Here is an 18,706-nt window from a genome sequence, read left to right on the forward strand (position 1 = left end):
ATTGGGGGTAGGTTGGTGTGCCAGTGGGGGGATTAGGGGGAGTTTCTGGCAGTGCCTTTGATCAGCAAAGCATAAACAAGAAGGGCTTGAAAATGGGTGGTGTGGAGGGGAGGTAAAGTGCTGAGTCAGACACTCTTTCTGACGTACTTTATTTCTGTTTTTCTTCTACGTTCACTTTCTCTTTCTGCCTCACTCTTTGTCTCTTCATTTCATTACGGGACATAAGAAAGCTAATGGTTTACTTTTAACCTACAACGTTGCTTTGTGCACAAGTGACAGCAATGATCGATCAAGGTAGCACAATAAACACGTAAATAAATGAACAAATACTGAACAATTCAATGCGTTGGTGCTTCTCAAAATCGGGTCTGATTGGTTACAGGTTACACAGAGATGGGAACAGATGGAAACAGGCTGCACACTATGAATCCTTGATTCCAGACATTTTTTTCAATTCTAAGAATCAATCTTGTATAATGTTTTTAATGAGCGTCATGTTGACCAGTTAAACGCTAGCAATGTGATGCTAATCTTGTGTGAGTGGAGCCAGCACTTGAGTCACAGGTTTATCTGGTCAATGCTCCTTAAAGCTTAATTTAATTTGAATATTTACTGCCAAATTAGCAATCTGACATAATTTGCCGAGATAATGATAAATTTAGTACTTTCTTCTTTTTTTTTGTTTATGCTAAAGTAAAATTTGTTTGGTGTAAGTCAAGTAGCAAACAGTACCAGCACAATTTGACATGACTTTTTAAAAAATCAACTCTGATTCTTGATTGGCTCCCGATCCTAATCCACAGATAAAGCATATTCCAGAGTTTGGATTGCTTATTCTAAGCCAAAACATTACCACTAGCTAACTAACTTTGCTGACTCTACAATGCAGCCCAAATCTGTCATAAAACCTCATGGCTAATCCAACTGAGTGAACAGAAACAAGAGGTCAGAAAACATCTTTTTCAACAGTGAGGTGAATGGTGCTTGTTCTAAGAAATCTGGAAACACCACAACTAAAAGCAGGAATATGAAGTTTTACTGTCATTCTATAAAAGACCCCATCAAGATCTACAGAGTAGTGATAAGCTTAGTACTAACTTGTGGTTGCACAGGAAAAAATTTGAATAACTGAAATCTCTGCATAACGTCACTATTTTTCAATGTCAAAGCTTCTCAATTGGGGCCCAAGAGCCGAGTACTGGAAGCGGGGGATTGCTGTGAATAGTGTTGGGCTTTTCGGGGTTGTAGCTCTGTCTGAGCCTTTGTCTGTCAGGTAAAAGCTTTGGAAACGTGGCGCCAGATCGTTCAATGGGCTGACACTTCAGTGTGGCGAAGCAAGCAGTGAGAGAAAGAACTGGCTGGGAAGAGCCCTAGGCGTGACCCTGCCTGAATGAGACAGGCCCGGCCTGCCAGGGAGCCCTTTTCCTCGATTAGCCCTCCATCTTAATCGAGCAGCAAGTCGCAACAAAGCAATAATTAGAAATGCCTCCCTGCCACACAGGCAGAGCAAAGCTTTCTCTGTAGAGAAAAGGTCTCACATAAGAAAAAGAAAGGGGAAAAAAACCCAAAAGCTTTTGTTATTTTGTCCTAAATGTTTTTAAAAAAGGTCAGAATAAATATCAAGTTGAAAAGTCCTCATTTCACCACTCGTGATTAACATGTTGCTTAACCTTTAAGTGTGGCAAACTGCAAGGCACCACGCAAACCTGGCAGGACCGAAAGTCACAAACCCTCTCCTGCTCTATACTGGCTTTGTTTAGGCATTAGATAAACACAAGTGTGTGCGTGTGTGTCAGCACCGGGAGTGTGTTTCAGGGATGGTTTTTCCTTGAAAGGCGCTAGGGTTCTTTGTGTTACACTCCAACGATCCTCCAGTCTGCTGCTCATGAGCAGATCACATGTAATCTGGGCTAAAGTTGACTCTGCTCTGCTGCTCACTCCTCCTCCTCCTCCTCCTCCTCTCTTCCTCTCACTGCTGCCCTACCAGACTGCAAAATCTGGGTTGTGAAATGAGCTCCCAAAACACGACTATTTTTAGTCTCGGCAGACAAATGGACTCGAGTCGCCAGCACACTGTCAACCGAGTTCAACTTGCTTTAGCTTGCACAGGAGGAAGGCAATAAATGTAATTTTGATCTCAACCTCCCAAGCCTCAAATCGTGCTCTGAGTATGCTACAGCAGTATGTAGAAAAGTTTGTAAAATAATTTCCTTTTCTTGTTGTTTCCTCACAGTTAAATTGAATGATTAAAGCCAGTAAACCCACCCAACAACAAAAGTTATGCTTCCATCCAGATTTGTGACATCATTTCCAAGAAAATGTGAAGTGTTTTTCCATCAACTACCGTTTTAAAGAGAAATAACATGATGTCATCATCAAGCCACCGGCCAAACAAATAGTCATTGAGAGACTGGACCAGACACTTGCTCTTTTTTTTTTCCTCCTTAAAGAAATCTGTTTTCATTGCTCCTCATGACCTCTTTAAGCAGTAAAACAGCAGTGGTTCTCTAGCACTCCTAGGTTTTGCAAAAGTTATTTTCAAGTATCTTTTCAGGTTTGGTAAAAAAAAAAAAAATTAATTACAGTGTATAAAAAAAAAAAATGCAATTGAATTGTACATTATATAGACAAATCTATTGGGTCAACTAACCTTTTTCAGGATTTGCCATTTTCCATAAACTGATACTACAGAAGGCACACACTTATGTAGAATGTCTTTGGATGCAGTAGCATGAAAATTCCCCATTACTTGAACTAGGAGAACCAAACCTGTTCCAGCATCACGATGCCCCTGTGCACAAAACCAGCTTTATGAAGATATTGGTTAAAGTGGAAGATCTTGAGTGGCCTTCTATAGAGTTCTGACCTCAACCCTATTAAACACCTTTGGGGTGAATTGGAACACTGACTGCATCCCAGGCCTGACTTTACTAACACCCGTGTCACTGGAGGAGCACAAATCTCCACATGCATGCTCCAAAATCTATTGGAACACCTTTCCAGAAGTGTGAAGGTTATCAGTAATGAGATGTTCAAAATGCACATGTGAATATTATTGTCAGTTGTCTATAAACTGTCCATACAGTGAAGTTACTTCAAAAGTTAAGTATTTGAATGCATTTGAATATTGAGGCTTTAGAAGAAGTAACAACTTTCTGAAGGAAAATTTCAAGGCTTCATTTCTTTTTTCTTAATATCTAATGTCTTAGTCTTATGCCACAGTAATTTTTCTTGCTGGTATTCAGATTTATTTTTTGGCAAATCCACATGGACCAACATTTTTAAATTGTTAATGGATGATACATTTTATTCCACTATTTGCTGTTCATACTCACTACATACAACTTATATTTATATACCAGACTCTCCTCTTTTTCCTGTTCAAATTTTTGTTAAAAATAAGAAAAAAGTGACTTACTGAGAAAACAGAAAGCACAAGATGCATGTGGAGGTAGGCTGTTACGACTGTCACAATGTGCTAACACTGAAGACCATCTTCTTACAGAAAGACAATCTCTCACACTGTATCATATAATATAATTTTTCTTTGTTATATACTAGCATGTCAATTATCGTGTTGATTGTCATGTTGCTTTGTTTTTTGCTATAGAAAGGATAATGTTAGCCTGCACTGAGAACACCACCTCGACCAATTAGATTTGAGAATTCTGCATCATTTGGCTTTGCTGATCATAGCGCATAACTGTGTTTTAGTGGCTTTTTTAAATTGTCATTTTCTTTTCTCCCTGCAGCCACCTTGACCAGTCTACAACCTGGCAGGACCCTCGTAAGGCCATTCTCCAGATGAACCAGACAAACTCAGCCAGCCCCGTCCCTGTGCAGCAGCAAAACCTCCTGAACCCAGCCACAGGTCTGCACACAACTTCTTCACGCTCGCAGACCACATTCATGCATAGAAGCCTGTAGTGCACCTGAGTGAAAGCAGCGCGCGCACACACACTCACGCACACAAACACGCGTGTAAACGGAAGCTTGACGTGCAGAGTAGTAGGAGTGGGTCTGTAGCACATGCTGAGCCGATGTTTATCTGAAAGCCTGGAGTAGATCTGGGAGTCGTAAAAACATGACCAGTCCTGCCCCACGTCAGCACGCTGCTCAGTTCTCTACATCTCCTACCGCTCACAAGCCCTTTGTAGTCTCCACCCTGTGTTTTTGGAAACGTTCAGAGGTCACGTAATCATTCGGAATGCCTCAGCCCTTTAATTTGGAATTGTGTGTGTGTGTGTGTGTGTGTGTGTGTGTGTGTAGTGGAGCTTGGCAATATGATGATATGCTGGTAATATGATATAAACCTACTCTTAACACATTTTTATAATACTATTATATCACAATACATTACATAGTATACATTATGATATTTATGACGGGTGACAAACAAATATTCAGGTTTTTTTTATATTATATATTTTTTTGCAAGCATGCCCATTCCTACACCTTTTAATGAAGCTGTGTAAGATTCTTCAGCAGCATATCTTCTTTCATCACTTTTTTTTTTTTTTTTTTTATAACTCTGTGTTTGCCATAGTTTCCCAATCACGATCCTTTAGTCTGTTATCTCTGCTCTTATACTCTTTCGGATATTTTTTATCAAATTGTTCATGCACAAATGGCATCAGTTAAGACTAAGTTTCTTATGTATTGATTTAGTCTTGACTGTAAGCTTCCTTCAAATGGCTTCAGCCTCAGACATCGAACATGTCTTGACTAATCACCACAGTTTTGGCAAATATCGAATTTGGCCCGAATGGTGATGCAAAAGTAAAATGTTTCACACCATGTTTGTGATCTCAATGCAGTGTTGGTATTGATGCATCTCTACTGAGAACACAGCTACTATTCAAACACATACATTGACATAATAGAGAAATAGTCACAATCCATAGTGCTTGGTGGTCGATCTCTAACCCAGCTGTTCTCTCTCAGGTCCTCTTCCTGAAGGCTGGGAGCAGGCCATCACAGCAGAGGGAGAGATCTACTACATCAACCACAAGAATAAAACCACGTCCTGGCTGGACCCAAGGCTCGACCCACGCTATGGTGAGCTCTATAATCGCTTTATGCCTTTGCCAATATATTTAAAATGGCAGATAGTACACACCGCTATCGCAATTTAAAATGTTAAGCTAAGTACAGTCCAGCCTTTATTTTATATCATCTTCACCAGAAAGTCTGCTTTTCACTTTACTTTATTTCTCTTCACTAAAGGTTGCCTACCAATATTCTTATTTACTTTAGGAAATGTAAATTAATTACAATTAAATAAGATTATTATAATATTTTTTATATTCCCTGCCCAATCAGTACAATATCCGCTCAGAGAAACAAGCTCTCTGTGGTACTCCATATTCTCGAAACAGGTGAAGAAGAAAAAAATTGTTGACCACCAACAATTTGAACAAGAACAAGGTGTGTCAATCATGCTGCCAGTAAATTTGATTAAAATCCTGAACGAGTTTCAGGGACGTGATGCTCAGAAGAAACACTAAACCTGATGGTTGCTTTGAACCGCCATCCAAAATCACAGACTGTAAATTTAATCGCAATAATAAACATTCAAATAATTATTCTTTTGGTGCAGTTTAAAAAATTCCCACAGCGAGTTTGATTTGATCTTAATGCTGCCTCAGTTGAAAAACAAACACTGCTCTACTGGAATAGTGAAACATTTTCTTTTTGTTTTAGTGCACAATCCACCAGTTTCGACTGACAACACAGAATGACTGTTGTGTTTTCAAAGTTAATGGATGGCCTTTAGTAGGCTGAAGACTCATGGAGATTCTATCTGTTTTGTGTGTGAGTGAGAGAGAGACAGTTTTCTGAAAATATTCCAGCTTCCTGTGACTCATATTGAGGTTGGCTGAAACCGCTCCTAAATCAGGACTCGACCATGTCTGTGTATGTGCATGTGTATGTGTGCGTTCTATTACTAATTACTCCACACATATACAGTGTATTGCTTATACATTTTGTACACAGAAATGTTATTCTTTCCTCTTACAAAAGATGAATATTAGATTCCCTTCATGTTAATTAAACCAGACCAGATGCCTTTTGGTATATTGGGCAGCATTGGTGGTCTAAAAAAAATATATATCCTTTTCCCCCCTCCCCATCTTTGCCCTCTCACTTTCTCTTGCTCTCACTTCCCCTCTCTCTCTCTTTCTCTCTCTCTCTCTCTCTCTCTCTCTCTCTCTCTCTCTCTCTCCCACTCTCTATAATCCTCTCCATCCGTATGGCTCACAAAGAGATGAAGGCTTTTGCTTATGTCACTTTGAGTTACTCACGCTTGGAAGTACTTTCCCTTCATCCTAAAAACATTCCCTTATTTCCCCTTATCCCCCCCTTCTCTCGCTCCCTCTCGTTTAAGTACACGTGAGCCCGTTTTTCTGCTTAAAAAAGTCTGTGTTGACGTTTTCATAGAGGTGGTTTCATGGGAAAAGTGGAAAACGGTGTGCGCCCCTGCCACGTCTTCCAAGACGCCGAAACGCCACTCTGAAACGTTCAGCTCTTTGAAGATTTATAAGTCCTGAATGTACGTGTCTGGCGGGCCCCAGAAGTAGTTGTAATGTGAGGGGGGGTCAGTTCTTTACCGCAAAGAACTGGATAACATTTTCTTAGATGAAGCAGAACAAGTAGTGCTCGTTTTCCTGCTAAATTTACCAGATTAGCCTGTCAGACTATCAACAGATATCAGCACCTTTTATACACCTCTTAGTGTATTTGTTTAGACTTTGTTATTCTTTACACTTAATATGGAAGTCATTAGCGAAGTCATTCTCCCGTCATTGGGGAAAATGTTATCCAACTCAACGGTCAAAAATGTTTTCAAATATGGCTAATTAATGTTATTAAAAATATCAATAGTAAGCTCCAAAACATATCTTTTGCAGATATTAAATGTATTGGGCATGTTTGCTATAGTGGTTGTATAAATAGTTACATTTGAAAGAAACTGGTAAATTACCTCAAAATTGTATCTAGATATGTTGCGTGACCACTGCTGTTAGCTAATATTTGGCTTAAAACAAAATATGTTCCTATTCAAGTGAAAAACCACAACAAATGATAAACTGCAAACTTTTTTCTTTTTAGTTTTGATTTTACGTTCTAATTTTCTTAAATTGGGCATATGAGGCATAAGAAATGTTAAGGTGTTTTCTGAGGTGTTGAGTTCTAAATGCATTTCTGTGAGGGAATATAATCTGATCTTGTGGGTTTTTTTGTTTTGTTTTTTAACAACTTGCTTCTGTGAACCTTTAACAATGGCTGACTATGTTTCTAGGACATTCTGAGGTAAATCTTCAGCAATACTTAGTGTTTGTTTGTACATTGATAAATGGTAATTATTATTATTATTATGTCTTCCTAAGTTATATTTCCTGTAACTGGGTTGGAGATGTAGATTTTGTCCCGGTTATGTCTGAAGATTGTATTATATTGCTGGCAGAAAATGGTTAGAACTAGTGCGTAGGAACTGAACAGAACGAAATAAGAGGTGAAATTACTAAAAAAAAAAAGAGAATTCGTTCGAGAATTCATAGTAGGAGGATCAACTGCCTCATCCCCTTCTAGTGATATTTGTTTTCTCTTTCCTTGTGTGTTTTTTCTTGTTTCTCTCTTTTTCCTCCCTCTTTCTGCCTCTTGGCCTTCTCTCACTCTTTCTGTTTCTCCCCCCCAATGAGGCCCAGAGTGGGCAGGACGCTTTTCTGCTGCACATGCAGACGGACTTGAGTCGGAGCCAGATCTCTTTATACTGCAGTGCTGCACCTAATCTCTTCCAGGCCTTTTCACTCAGAGAGCGAGGGAGGAAGGGAAGAGTACAAAGGGGGGCTGACTGAGGCAGGCTCATAGAGAGGGGGAAGGGAACGAGAGAGAAAGGAACAGAAGAAAAGTTAGAAGGCTGACATGCGTCTACAGGAATGACTGGGAGCAGTGGAGGAGGAGCTTCACAAATTGGCCTGGACTTAGTGTTCCCAAATGGAGCCTGCATGTTTTTTCACACTTCGTCTGCAAAGAGCACAAACCCAGAGAAGCCACAGATAAAGCCACAAGCACAAGCAGACACGCACGCAAAGTTGTTCCGCCATGTTTTTTTTTTTTTTTTTTTTTTTTTTTGTTGTTGTTTGTTTCCCCCAGTGCCGCTAAAAGGCTATCGGGTTATCTGCTGTTATTTTTTCCGCCTGCACTTCAGTGCAGGAGTTGGCACCTTGTCGCCTGGTGCTGAGTGATGTCACTCTCTTATGGAGCTCTCATCTTTTCCAGAGCTGTGCTATGAGCTAATCCTGACTCACACACAGGCTGCACGCTTGCCACAGGCCAACAGTTCAGATGCACATGTGTGAATGGTTAACGTTTGTGACTTCAGCGTGATGCATTCACTAAATGCATGCAAAAAGATCTGAAACATCTGAGTCATCTTTTTAGTCCAGATTGTACTATGTTTATAGAGCATATAGCAGCCATCTTGATGTTGTTTTCAGCTACAAAAAAGTGAAAGAGAGAAAGAGAGAGAGAGCGCCGAGTTCTAGTGAGACAGAACTCTTCTCTTTTTTTCATTCTTTTTACCATCAAATATTTTATCAGCCTGGACGCTTTAAAGAACAAACATGTTAACTGGACAGCAGGCAAATATATACAGAGTTTCAAAGAGGCCATGCCCGGTTGTGCTCCTCTAGAACGTATCCGATAGTTTGGTGGCTTGCTCAGGGTCTTGCCTGCATGTCTATGATCCTGATGGTGTTGGTAAAGGATGGAGGTTTGATAAGAGGCTGCTGCAACGTGTTCCACACGAGCGTGAAAAAGACAAAAGGGAAGATAGCATTGGCGCTTATCTGTCTCAGTCTCTTTCTTACTTTTATCTCTCTGATTTATGGAGTCTTTCTGACGCTGTCTGGATCAGTGTTTTTTTTTTTTTTTTATCCTGGTTTTTATTTATTTATTAATTTTTATAGAAATAATTCCACATCATAACTCTAACCACAAATACTACGATCCCATATTTCCTATATATCCGTGGATCATTCGTGGAACAGTTGTCATTTGAAAAACTGATCAGGGTTGATTATTTTTCCCTGTATATTTATTCCATTTTATCTAAATAAAGAAAATTAGATTTTGAAATACAATCTGTACAAATATTTTTTTTTTTGCTGCAGTGCAAAAAAAAAAAAAAAATCTTTTTATTTTTATTTTTTATTTTTTACAAAAAAGGGCTGATATTTAGGAAGCGATATGTCAGTATTAAACCGGTTTTAAGGTAAAAACCTGGTATGCTCTACTATGTGGTAAGATATTAATTAGTAGTCATTAATTCTGATTAAAATAATCAAAATAATAATCAGTAGTCCTGAATCTTCAGCCAGACTTTAGCATTGGGTACATCTGAGTCTATTTTGTCTACAATTTCAACTTGGGGAAAAAAAACCCCACAATGTGCCCATTCCGGGGGACAAGAAGCAACAGGTTCGAGAGTAACAGCTCATTAGCTGTGTTTCCTCCTACTTTGGAAATAACTTACTCTGTAGTGCTAGTGCACACGGTTTTGCTTCAATAGACCCATATCTATGTGAGATAAGGGTATGAAAGGACACACACACAATTTATCACCCCTGCAAGCACACCCACGCTCTGTGCTATACCACTCAGAACATTCCCACACAGCAGTACAGCCTCTGGCAAGGTGGGGGAGGGTTAGAGGTGTGTGTGTGTGTGTGTGTGTGTGTGTGTGTGTGTGTGTGTGTGTGCGCGCGTATGTATGCGCAAGGCTCCAATCTGATTCCCATGGAGAGAGGAAAGCGGAGACTCATTCAAGCCCGAGCAAGTAAACACACACTGATTGAATGGTGACTAGACCGGCCGGGGGGGAGGGCTGGGCTCTGCTGCATCACAACACCAGCGGCGTCACGTCTTTGTGTTAATTGGTGGCCCGGATGCATAAGTAAACAGTGATCGTCCCCGTTTGATTACAGTAACACTTCCCACAATCAGCGCCATTTGTTTCAGCTATCCCAGGGCTCTGCAATACACATGACCTCATTCACATGTATTAAGCGGTTCCCGGGCCAATTGTTAAAGAGCACCTGCACACACCCGGTCCTGCAGACACCCCGACTGCAGCTATTTACAACATAATCTTTGTTAAATCTGTAATAAATATGAATATTAACAGCAGCTGTGTTGGCTATATTATGGGAAATGTTACTAGTTGCATTTTTGGCAGCTTTTGGTTTGAAGCATAGATCATTTGACTAAAAGACAAGATGTTTCATGTGTATCTTGTGTGCAAGGTTGTTTACTTTGTAGAAAAATGATTAATAGGCATTAATATTATAAAATAATTCCACTCTTTTGTATTACAATGTAGGTCTCACCTTGGATGGGATTACCTGTCAGTTTTTGTGAATGTAGCTGGTTAATCTGATATGTGATATGAAGCTGGTCCCTGTGAGGAAAAGCTGCTTAAATAAAAAGAAATGCTAAAAATGCCAGAAGGTTTCCTTTTGGTTACTGATGTTACACTTAGGTTTGTTTAGGTGTAACTACGGTAATTATTATTAGTAGCAGTAATTATCTCGCAATGTTAATGCCTATTAATCATTTTTCTACTAAACAACCTTACTTTAATAGATGGATAAGACATGCTGTAGGTTTGGGTGTAGGAGAAATAAAGTTCAAAAGTACAAATCGCTTCTTTTTTTTTTATGTCTTTCTATGTGTAGCTCTGAACCAGCAACGAATTACCCAGAGTGCTCCTGTAAAGCCAGGCACCCAGCTCCCCTCCAGTCCCCAGAACCCAACCATCATGGGTGGTAACAACCAGATGAGACTGCAGCAGCTACAGCTGGAGAAAGAGAGATTGAGGCTTAAACACCAGGAGCTGCTCCGCCCGAGACCGCAGGTCAGACACGTACACATACACACCTCCAGCACCAAATGCAACACAGGCATGTTCTTTAAGTGTCGAATGCAGAGAAAGGGGGTCACAGGATAAACTTGCATTGCTGTTTCTGTATATACTCAATGGACAAAAGTATTGAGACACCAATTTTTTTTTTGGTTCTATTTGGTTCTTACCCAAACTGTTACCTTAAAGTTGTATAGAATGTCTTCGGATGCGGTAGTATTATATTTCCACTTCACTTGGACTAGAAGACGCAAACCTGTTCCACGACAATGCCCATGTGCACAAATCCAACTCCATGTTGAAATGGTTTACATGGGTTTGAGTGAAGGATCTTGAGTGGCCTGCTATAAAGCTCTAACCTCAACCCTATTGAACACCTTTGAGAATAATTGGAACACTGACTGCACCCCAGGTCTTCTCTCTTCACCTACATCAGTACAAGACTTTCCACAAATTTCCACAAGCACACGCCAAGATCAAGATCTCTTCCCAGAAGAGTGGAGGTTATAATAACAGTAAATGGGGACTAAATGGGATGTTCAGAAGTACATACAAATTTTGTGGCCACATTTCCACAAACCCTTGTCCATAAAGTGTATTTTATGTATATTTTTAAAGAAATTGAGTACAACATTAATAAATCTAGTCAAAAAACCTTTTTTTATGAAACAGAATATGTTGGATTGTATTAAATGTAACTTTTATAACAGTTTCGCATTTGTCATGATGGAGGATTTGTGAATCTATATGAGTATCAGTCGTCTAATGAACACTTGATCCTCAGCCTTTGTTATAACGATCATCACTGTGATGATAAACACAAGTGCTTCGCTTTGGTCTGAGGATCGTGTGTGTGTATGTGTGTGTCCTGTCTATAAGTCACTCGTGTAGAGTGACGTGTGTGCGTGCGTGTGTGTGTGTGTGTCGGGGGTGACTGAAAAGGGTCAGGGATCGGAAGAAAAGGAGGAGGTTTGGTAGGGTAGGGGCCAGACGGGGACGAGGAGCTCGGAGCCGGGAGAGTTGAAGGGGGGCAGCTTTGGAATGTAAACACAGTGTTGACTCAGCTCTGTGAACATCGAACACACAAACCAAACCGACCGAGCTTTTCAGCCCGAAGCAGCTTGCTAATGAAGTCAGCCCCAGTTCCGTCAAATGCAGCATGAGATAGAACACGTGACATTATCACAAATGCACTATTCAAGACTTTCTTGTAAAACGAGTCAAACTGATTAAACACTTCATTTCCTGTATCTCCTTTTTTTTTCTCCCTTTAGCCTGTATCACCTTTGCGGTTCTTCATTCCTAGGAAGTGTTCAATAAAAAAAAAAAGGACGTGACCCTGTGCTCTACCCTCCACTTAATGACACGCAATAAACCCACACCTTAGCAACATGCAGTTAACCACCCAGTTGGGACGAGGCCATAAAATCACAGAGGACGCTTACAGAAAGAGACTTTCACAATCTTTTGACAAATGAGAACCAGATCTGTAGCTTGTGACACGTTGTCTGGGATGGGCATCATATCATCATTCATCAGGGTAATAGAGGAAACAGCTGTAAGAAAAACTTGTGGGTGAAACTTTGGTGTTTTTTTGTGTGTTTTTGTTGTTGTTGTTGTGTACCTTCATTCGGTAAAACCCGAATTGTTTGTTGGCTAATGAAACAATCTTTTTTTTTTTTCCTTGCAAGTCTTCAGAAACATTTAATTACAATTCCTCTACACAATAAGGATACATACAATAATGTATACAACCACTGCTTTGTTGGATGAAGGTCAACTATAATAATTATTATAAATGTCCTTTTAATCATGCGGTGTATTTTTTTTTTTTGTAGGAGCTGGCTTTGAGGAACCAGCTGCCCTCCAGCATGGAGCAGGACAGTGGCACTCAGAACACGGTTTCATCCCCTGGCATGGGACAGGACGGCCGCAGCATGACCACCAACAGCTCAGACCCCTTCCTCAACAGGTGAGAATATATACCTGCTCGTCATTAGTAGCCATCACGGATCTATGCTTGAAGGAACTCGTAACTTTGAATTCCACTTTTAATTAGTGTAGTTCACAGGTGGGAATAATCATGAAACATCGAACAAGTTAGAAGAATTGCCAGAGAATGATCATATAACGCGTTTCTCATCATTGGATAATCCGGTGAACAAAAATGAGTCAGTTCCTGTGTGACTAGGCAGATTCTGGCCACACTTAACAGAACTGCGCCACCAAGTGGTCAGCGGCGGGAAAATAGCAATAAATATACATACCTATAACAGTGTACAAGCATTTTTCAAGGACCGAATAATGATACCAGTGTTTATTATGTCAGATATACATCATAATTATAATGTGGTGACGTGCAGAAAAAATGCTTTACACCAAATCATCCTTGGTATTATTTAGTAACTATAAAATCATGTGTGGAAAAACATTTGTCTCTACCTGTGTATGTACACACATCTGTCTCTGTGTGTGTGTGTAGGTCTGTGTGCCTCTTTTTTGTGTTTGTGCATCTCTTGTTTGTCTGTATGTCTTATTTGAGTCAGTGTGTCCTTTTTGTGTCTGTGTGTTTCTTCTGTTTGTATCTGTCTGTGTCTTTGTGCGTCTCCTGTTTTGTATCCATGTGTGTTTGTCTCTCAGCACATCCTGTGTCCTGTTTAGTCTGTGTCTTTTTGTGCATTTCCTGTTGGTGTCTGTCTGTTTGTCTGTCTCTCCGCACATCCTGTGTCCAGTTTTGTCTGTCTTTTTGTGCATTTCCTGTTGGTCTCTGTGTGTCTCTCAGCACATCCTGTGTCCTGTTTTGTCTGTCTTTTTGTGCATCTGTATAAATGTCTCTCCATGCACTTTGCGTGTTTGCACATTTCCTGTCTGAGTGTCTGATAATGCCTGTATTGTTGTTTCTTCTCTGTTTATATACCTGTGTCTGTTTCTATGTCTTCTGTTTGTGTATCAGTTTGTGTGTGTTTGCACATCTCATGTGTGTCTATGTCTATCTTTGTGTCCTCTGTCTGTATTGTGTACGAGTGATTTATAAGAGTGTGAGAAAAGAGAAAGGGCTTGCGAACAAGCAGTGCTGCTCGTGAGAATATGTGCTCTCAGCTTTAGACAGGTCATCTCCCCCTCTTTCTCTCACACACACACACACACACACACACACACACACAGACGGACACACACACAAAGACCCCATTCATCACTGCACACTCATCCACTACACACACATACACACACCTCTTACTCTCTTCATTAGTGTAAGCCTGCTGTATTTGCTCTCGCACTGTACCCCTGCACACTGGCCTCTGTTTACGGAGAGGTGCGATTCCGAAGCCTGCACCAAACACCCTTTTACAGCTTCACTTTCGTGCTGTAAAAGATTTTCAGCTCACTGCTGCGTTTTACGCGTTCTTCTCTTATTGTTAAGTAATATTTTAATAAATCAATAAAAATATTATTCAGAAGCATAAGACTTATATGTATAGTTTGCTGGAGTAAGAATTGTTTCAGTTGTTGTTTTCTCCTAAACTTATAACAATATATATATATATTTTTTAGTATTACAACCGCTTTATATTTTTTCTTGCTTTTTTCTTGATTATCTTTGTGAATATAAGAGCAGTCATGCTGACATGGTATAGAGGGTTGTCAACCCTCAGTCATCTGGTAAATGACTGAGAAATAATATTCCATTATTTATTAATGTACAATTCATCATTAGTTTACACTGTGACTACGGATTTTAGAAGCAGAGCGTTAACTTTCTTCGGTCTGTTTCTCTCCCCACAGTGGGACGTATCACTCCAGAGATGAGAGCACAGACAGTGGCCTGAGCATGAGCAGCTACAGCGTCCCCCGCACTCCAGACGACTTCCTGAACAGTGTAGATGAGATGGAGACAAGTATGATTCCTCAATAAACTTATAGCACCCCTGCTTTTAATTTATGACTGCTGATTATACAGTTTAGGATGTTTTTATATATTCATATATAGTCGTATGCTAACATTTCATCATTAGTTATTTAAACAAAATTTATTTATATGTCTTCGTTCATTTTTCTTGTTATTCTTGTTTTGCTGATGATTTGTACCTGTTGGAAAACATGCAGGTTTATTAATTAGTCAGTGCAAATTGTAATTCGAGTGTAATTTTAGAGTCTTTTAACACATTTACCTGCACATCAGAGAGAAATGTTGATATTCCTGATTTGTTAGTTTCATTGACCTTTACAGTGTGAAAGACTTTAGCTACCTAAAGCCTTATTTAGATTTGATTAGTTACTAACGTGGTGGTGAGGTAACATTTATTACTGGCATTTACTGGGATTTTTGTCCTGTATGAACTGGTGACAATATTTGACAGACAGTACATGTACGCATCTGAAAAAAATGACATTATTTTAGATGACCAGTAGAAATAGCCAGAGGTGAAATATCCTGTTAATGATGAACGCAAGTACATTATTAAAATAACTTGTATATAACCTTCAATCTGATGACCATTCACACTCTGTGATTTATGATCCTGTTTAAATCTGTCATCATTCCTTTGCATTACCAAAGCTACCTTATACATGGCATCCCTATTTCCCAGTTGTCTAGAAATAGTTGGACAGTAAGTTATTGGGTTCACAAATTCTCACTGCTAGCAGATGAAGTAAATCTTACAAACTGATAAACATGGTTCTTTGTAAAGATTCGAGAAAGAAACCGTTTCTCAAGTCTCTTTGTCCTCTTGCACCCTTTAGGTGACTCCCTCGGCCCTGCATCCTTGGCGACCCAGCCGAGCCGTTTCCCAAACTACCTAGATGAAATCCCAGGCACCGATGTAGACTTGGGCACCCTGGAGGGCGAGAGCATGGCGGTCGAGGGCGAAGAGCTGATGCCGAGCCTGCAGGAGGCGCTGAGCTCCGACATCCTGAACGACATGGAATCCGTGCTGGCTGCGACCAAGATCGACAAAGAGAGCTTTCTGACCTGGCTATAGATCAGCTTTAACACACACTATGCCTCCACTCTCTTCACAACAAACTGCTGCCTAGGCCAATCTGTGAAGGATGTGTAGACGCTTTGAGGGCTTTTTTGTGTGTGTTTTTTTTGTTTTTTTTTTATTGACATTTTACTCCCTTAGACTTTGATTGGGGTTCTTTTTTTTCTTTCTTTTCTTCTTTTTTTCACTCACGTTACACATTAATCACGGCTGGACTGGTTTCTTTGAGGGCTTTTCGCCCAGAATATATATAAACCACACATGGCCTAACTGGTTTTAAATCATATTTTCATTTTTCTTTTTTTCTCTTACCCATTCCCTTTTTTAATGTCTGCATCCTCAAGGCTGGCCCATGAACAGACAATTATTCACCCTTTCCTATTGAATGGCTTTGACAAAGTGTTGAACCCTCATCGCTCTCCTATACGACCTCCTCCTCTGCCTCGCCCGCAGCCTAAACTACAGTTTCCCCGTCTTTACCTTATTTCACTACGAGCCTGGCAAACCAAAAACACTCACGAGGGCTGCTTGCAAGTATGTGGATCATGAGGAGATCTCTGAGCTTGAGTTCTTGAGGGTTGAACCTGTTGCTTTAGGAAGGCAGATCCCCCTGCTCGGCTGTGCCAGCATATCAAACACTAATCGATACAAGTGCCTTCGGTTTGATCTCTTAGTGCAGCAGATAAAAACACTACTTTGCTTTTATTGTTTTTGTTTTTTTTTCTTATTTTTAACACTATATATTACCGAACAATTCTGATCGCCTTTTTTCTATTTACAGGTTTCAGTAATCGAAAGTGTATTTTAAAGTTTATATAAAAATGCATTTTTTGTTGGATTTTTATCAACTCTAGCCTCAGTCTTATTTAAGACTGATTTTTTGTTTGTTTGTTTGTTTGTTCATTTATTCTCATGATAAACTGGCTTATCATCTAACATGGTTGCTTTCCAGCATGCCGACACTGTTTAATCACTGCAGAATAGATGGAATTGATTACCTGGTAATCAGCAGAAATGATCAAAGTAGATTCAGCTTTTTTTTGTTTTTGTATGGTAATATGTAGGTTTTCAATCATTATAAATGTAATTTTTTTGCCTATTCAGTGACCATATCGTTCAAAAGCAGGGCTCAGAAAGTTTTTGATGACCGGATAAGGATACGTGTGTATGGACGCTCGTACGGTGTTGAAGTGATTGAAACGATGGGTTTGTTATGTTTCCAGTTGGATAATAAGCACGTTTTGAGGGTTTGCGGTTTAGAGCAGGGCATAGCTGGTACTCGGTTTGGAAATCATGATTAAGAACGATTAGCGTGGTAGATTTTACTGGGAAAAAAAAACAAAAAACAATCAGCAATAACGTGTCGTCTTTTTTTTTTTTCTTTTCTTTGTTTTTTTTCCTTGTGACGAGGCTTCCAAAGAGTTTGATTTTTTTTTTTTTTCCTTTAAGAAACAAAGTAATTTATCCTTATTCTTTGTGTGTATACATGTAGCATAAGCTAATGAGAGAATATCCAGCTGATGATTAGTCAGTGGATATGTGATGACAGTCACAAGTCTCCCATACTAGACCCTCGAAGAGCAAATTACCAAGAGCAGCCTTGTTGTTTACATTGTTGCAGAGCGATAGTACACTACAGATGTTAGATGCTTTATATAGAGACATAATGTTTACAAGATTATTAGCCGGCCTACACTACGCAGAGACGACGCTCCTACACTTTGAATGTGATTTTTTTATTTTTTTCGAAAAGTTAAGCTCATGAAATGATGAAAAAATTATTCGATTATCGGCACGGACAAGACGTGCAGAGAGCAGCTCATACGAAGTATTTTGAATTTTCAACATGATGTAAAACGATCAAATTGTCACTTCCCTTGCATTCCATTTATGAAGCAGCTGCCGAAGTGGGCAAATTTTTGTATTTTTTATAGGGGGATCTCCTATAATCTCCTTAGGGTTCACATTTGGAACGTCTAATTTCACAAAACTGTCCTAATGTTGGATATCCTGATCAAATATAAGAATATGTTAGAATATATGAACATCAGCCCCTGCCTTATGTGAACAACGATCAAAAAACTGTGATCAAACTATGCCGCAGTAATATTAAGGGAAAAAAAGACCTTAGTAGTATGTTTTAGAATAGAATCTATTTTTACAGAAGTATGCTCGGAATAAACAGTGTTTGATAGCGATGCAACAAAACGAAATCGTTTTTAATGAATTGTTGGTACAGTGCTGATATTGCATGTTTAACAGGACATTGCTTCTAATGTGCATCACCTAAACATGATTTTATGTGTAGTTAGTGTGCAACTGAATATATAATAACCTTTTTTTTTTTGTAGCGGTAGTACTAATCACTCAAGTTAAAGGATTGGTATTTAGATATCTCTAAGTGCACACAGAATGAATTTATATCCATTTATTATGATCTGTTTTCTTTCTTTTTTTCTTTTTTTTTTTTAAATAGATTTATGTGCATGTATCTTAGAATCTTATGTTCTGTTACATTCTATCCCTTTGCATAATACTTTAAAACAAATGGGCCTGTAATAAAAAATATATATTCTTTGTTGTACTGATTGTTTGTGAAATCTTTATTTACTGAATACAGTAAATCCATCCACACATACAATTGTTGGTCATTAGGGTTGCAAAATTCAGGAATTTTCAAGACTGGAAACGTTCCATGGGAATTAACGGGAATTGATTCGAATAAACTGGGAATTTACAAAATTGTAGAAATTGTAGTTGAAATAAAATTTTGCAGGATAATGTTGGATAAAACATC

General features: G+C 39.3%; 1 protein-coding gene across 2 annotated transcripts in view; it reads left to right on the forward strand.

Moving 5' to 3' along the window:
• Positions 1–18,493, forward strand: part of yap1 (Yes1 associated transcriptional regulator) — a 32,117-nt gene extending 13,624 nt beyond the window's left edge. The window contains exons 3-8 of one of the 2 annotated variants that reach the window (XM_046865018.1): positions 3,753–3,871; positions 4,945–5,058; positions 10,740–10,918; positions 12,763–12,896; positions 14,708–14,820; positions 15,668–18,493. In XM_046865018.1, coding sequence (XP_046720974.1) covers positions 3,753–3,871; positions 4,945–5,058; positions 10,740–10,918; positions 12,763–12,896; positions 14,708–14,820; positions 15,668–15,906 — 898 coding nt within the window. In that variant the 3' untranslated portion in view covers positions 15,907–18,493. The remainder of the gene's footprint in view (positions 1–3,752; positions 3,872–4,944; positions 5,059–10,739; positions 10,919–12,762; positions 12,897–14,707; positions 14,821–15,667) is intronic. The other variant, XM_046865019.1, reaches the window with a different exon arrangement.
• The last annotated feature ends 213 nt before the right edge of the window (positions 18,494–18,706 follow it).

The sequence above is a fragment of the Silurus meridionalis genome, chromosome 13 (assembly GCF_014805685.1).
Source record: "Silurus meridionalis isolate SWU-2019-XX chromosome 13, ASM1480568v1, whole genome shotgun sequence".
Classification (NCBI taxonomy): domain Eukaryota; kingdom Metazoa; phylum Chordata; class Actinopteri; order Siluriformes; family Siluridae; genus Silurus; species Silurus meridionalis.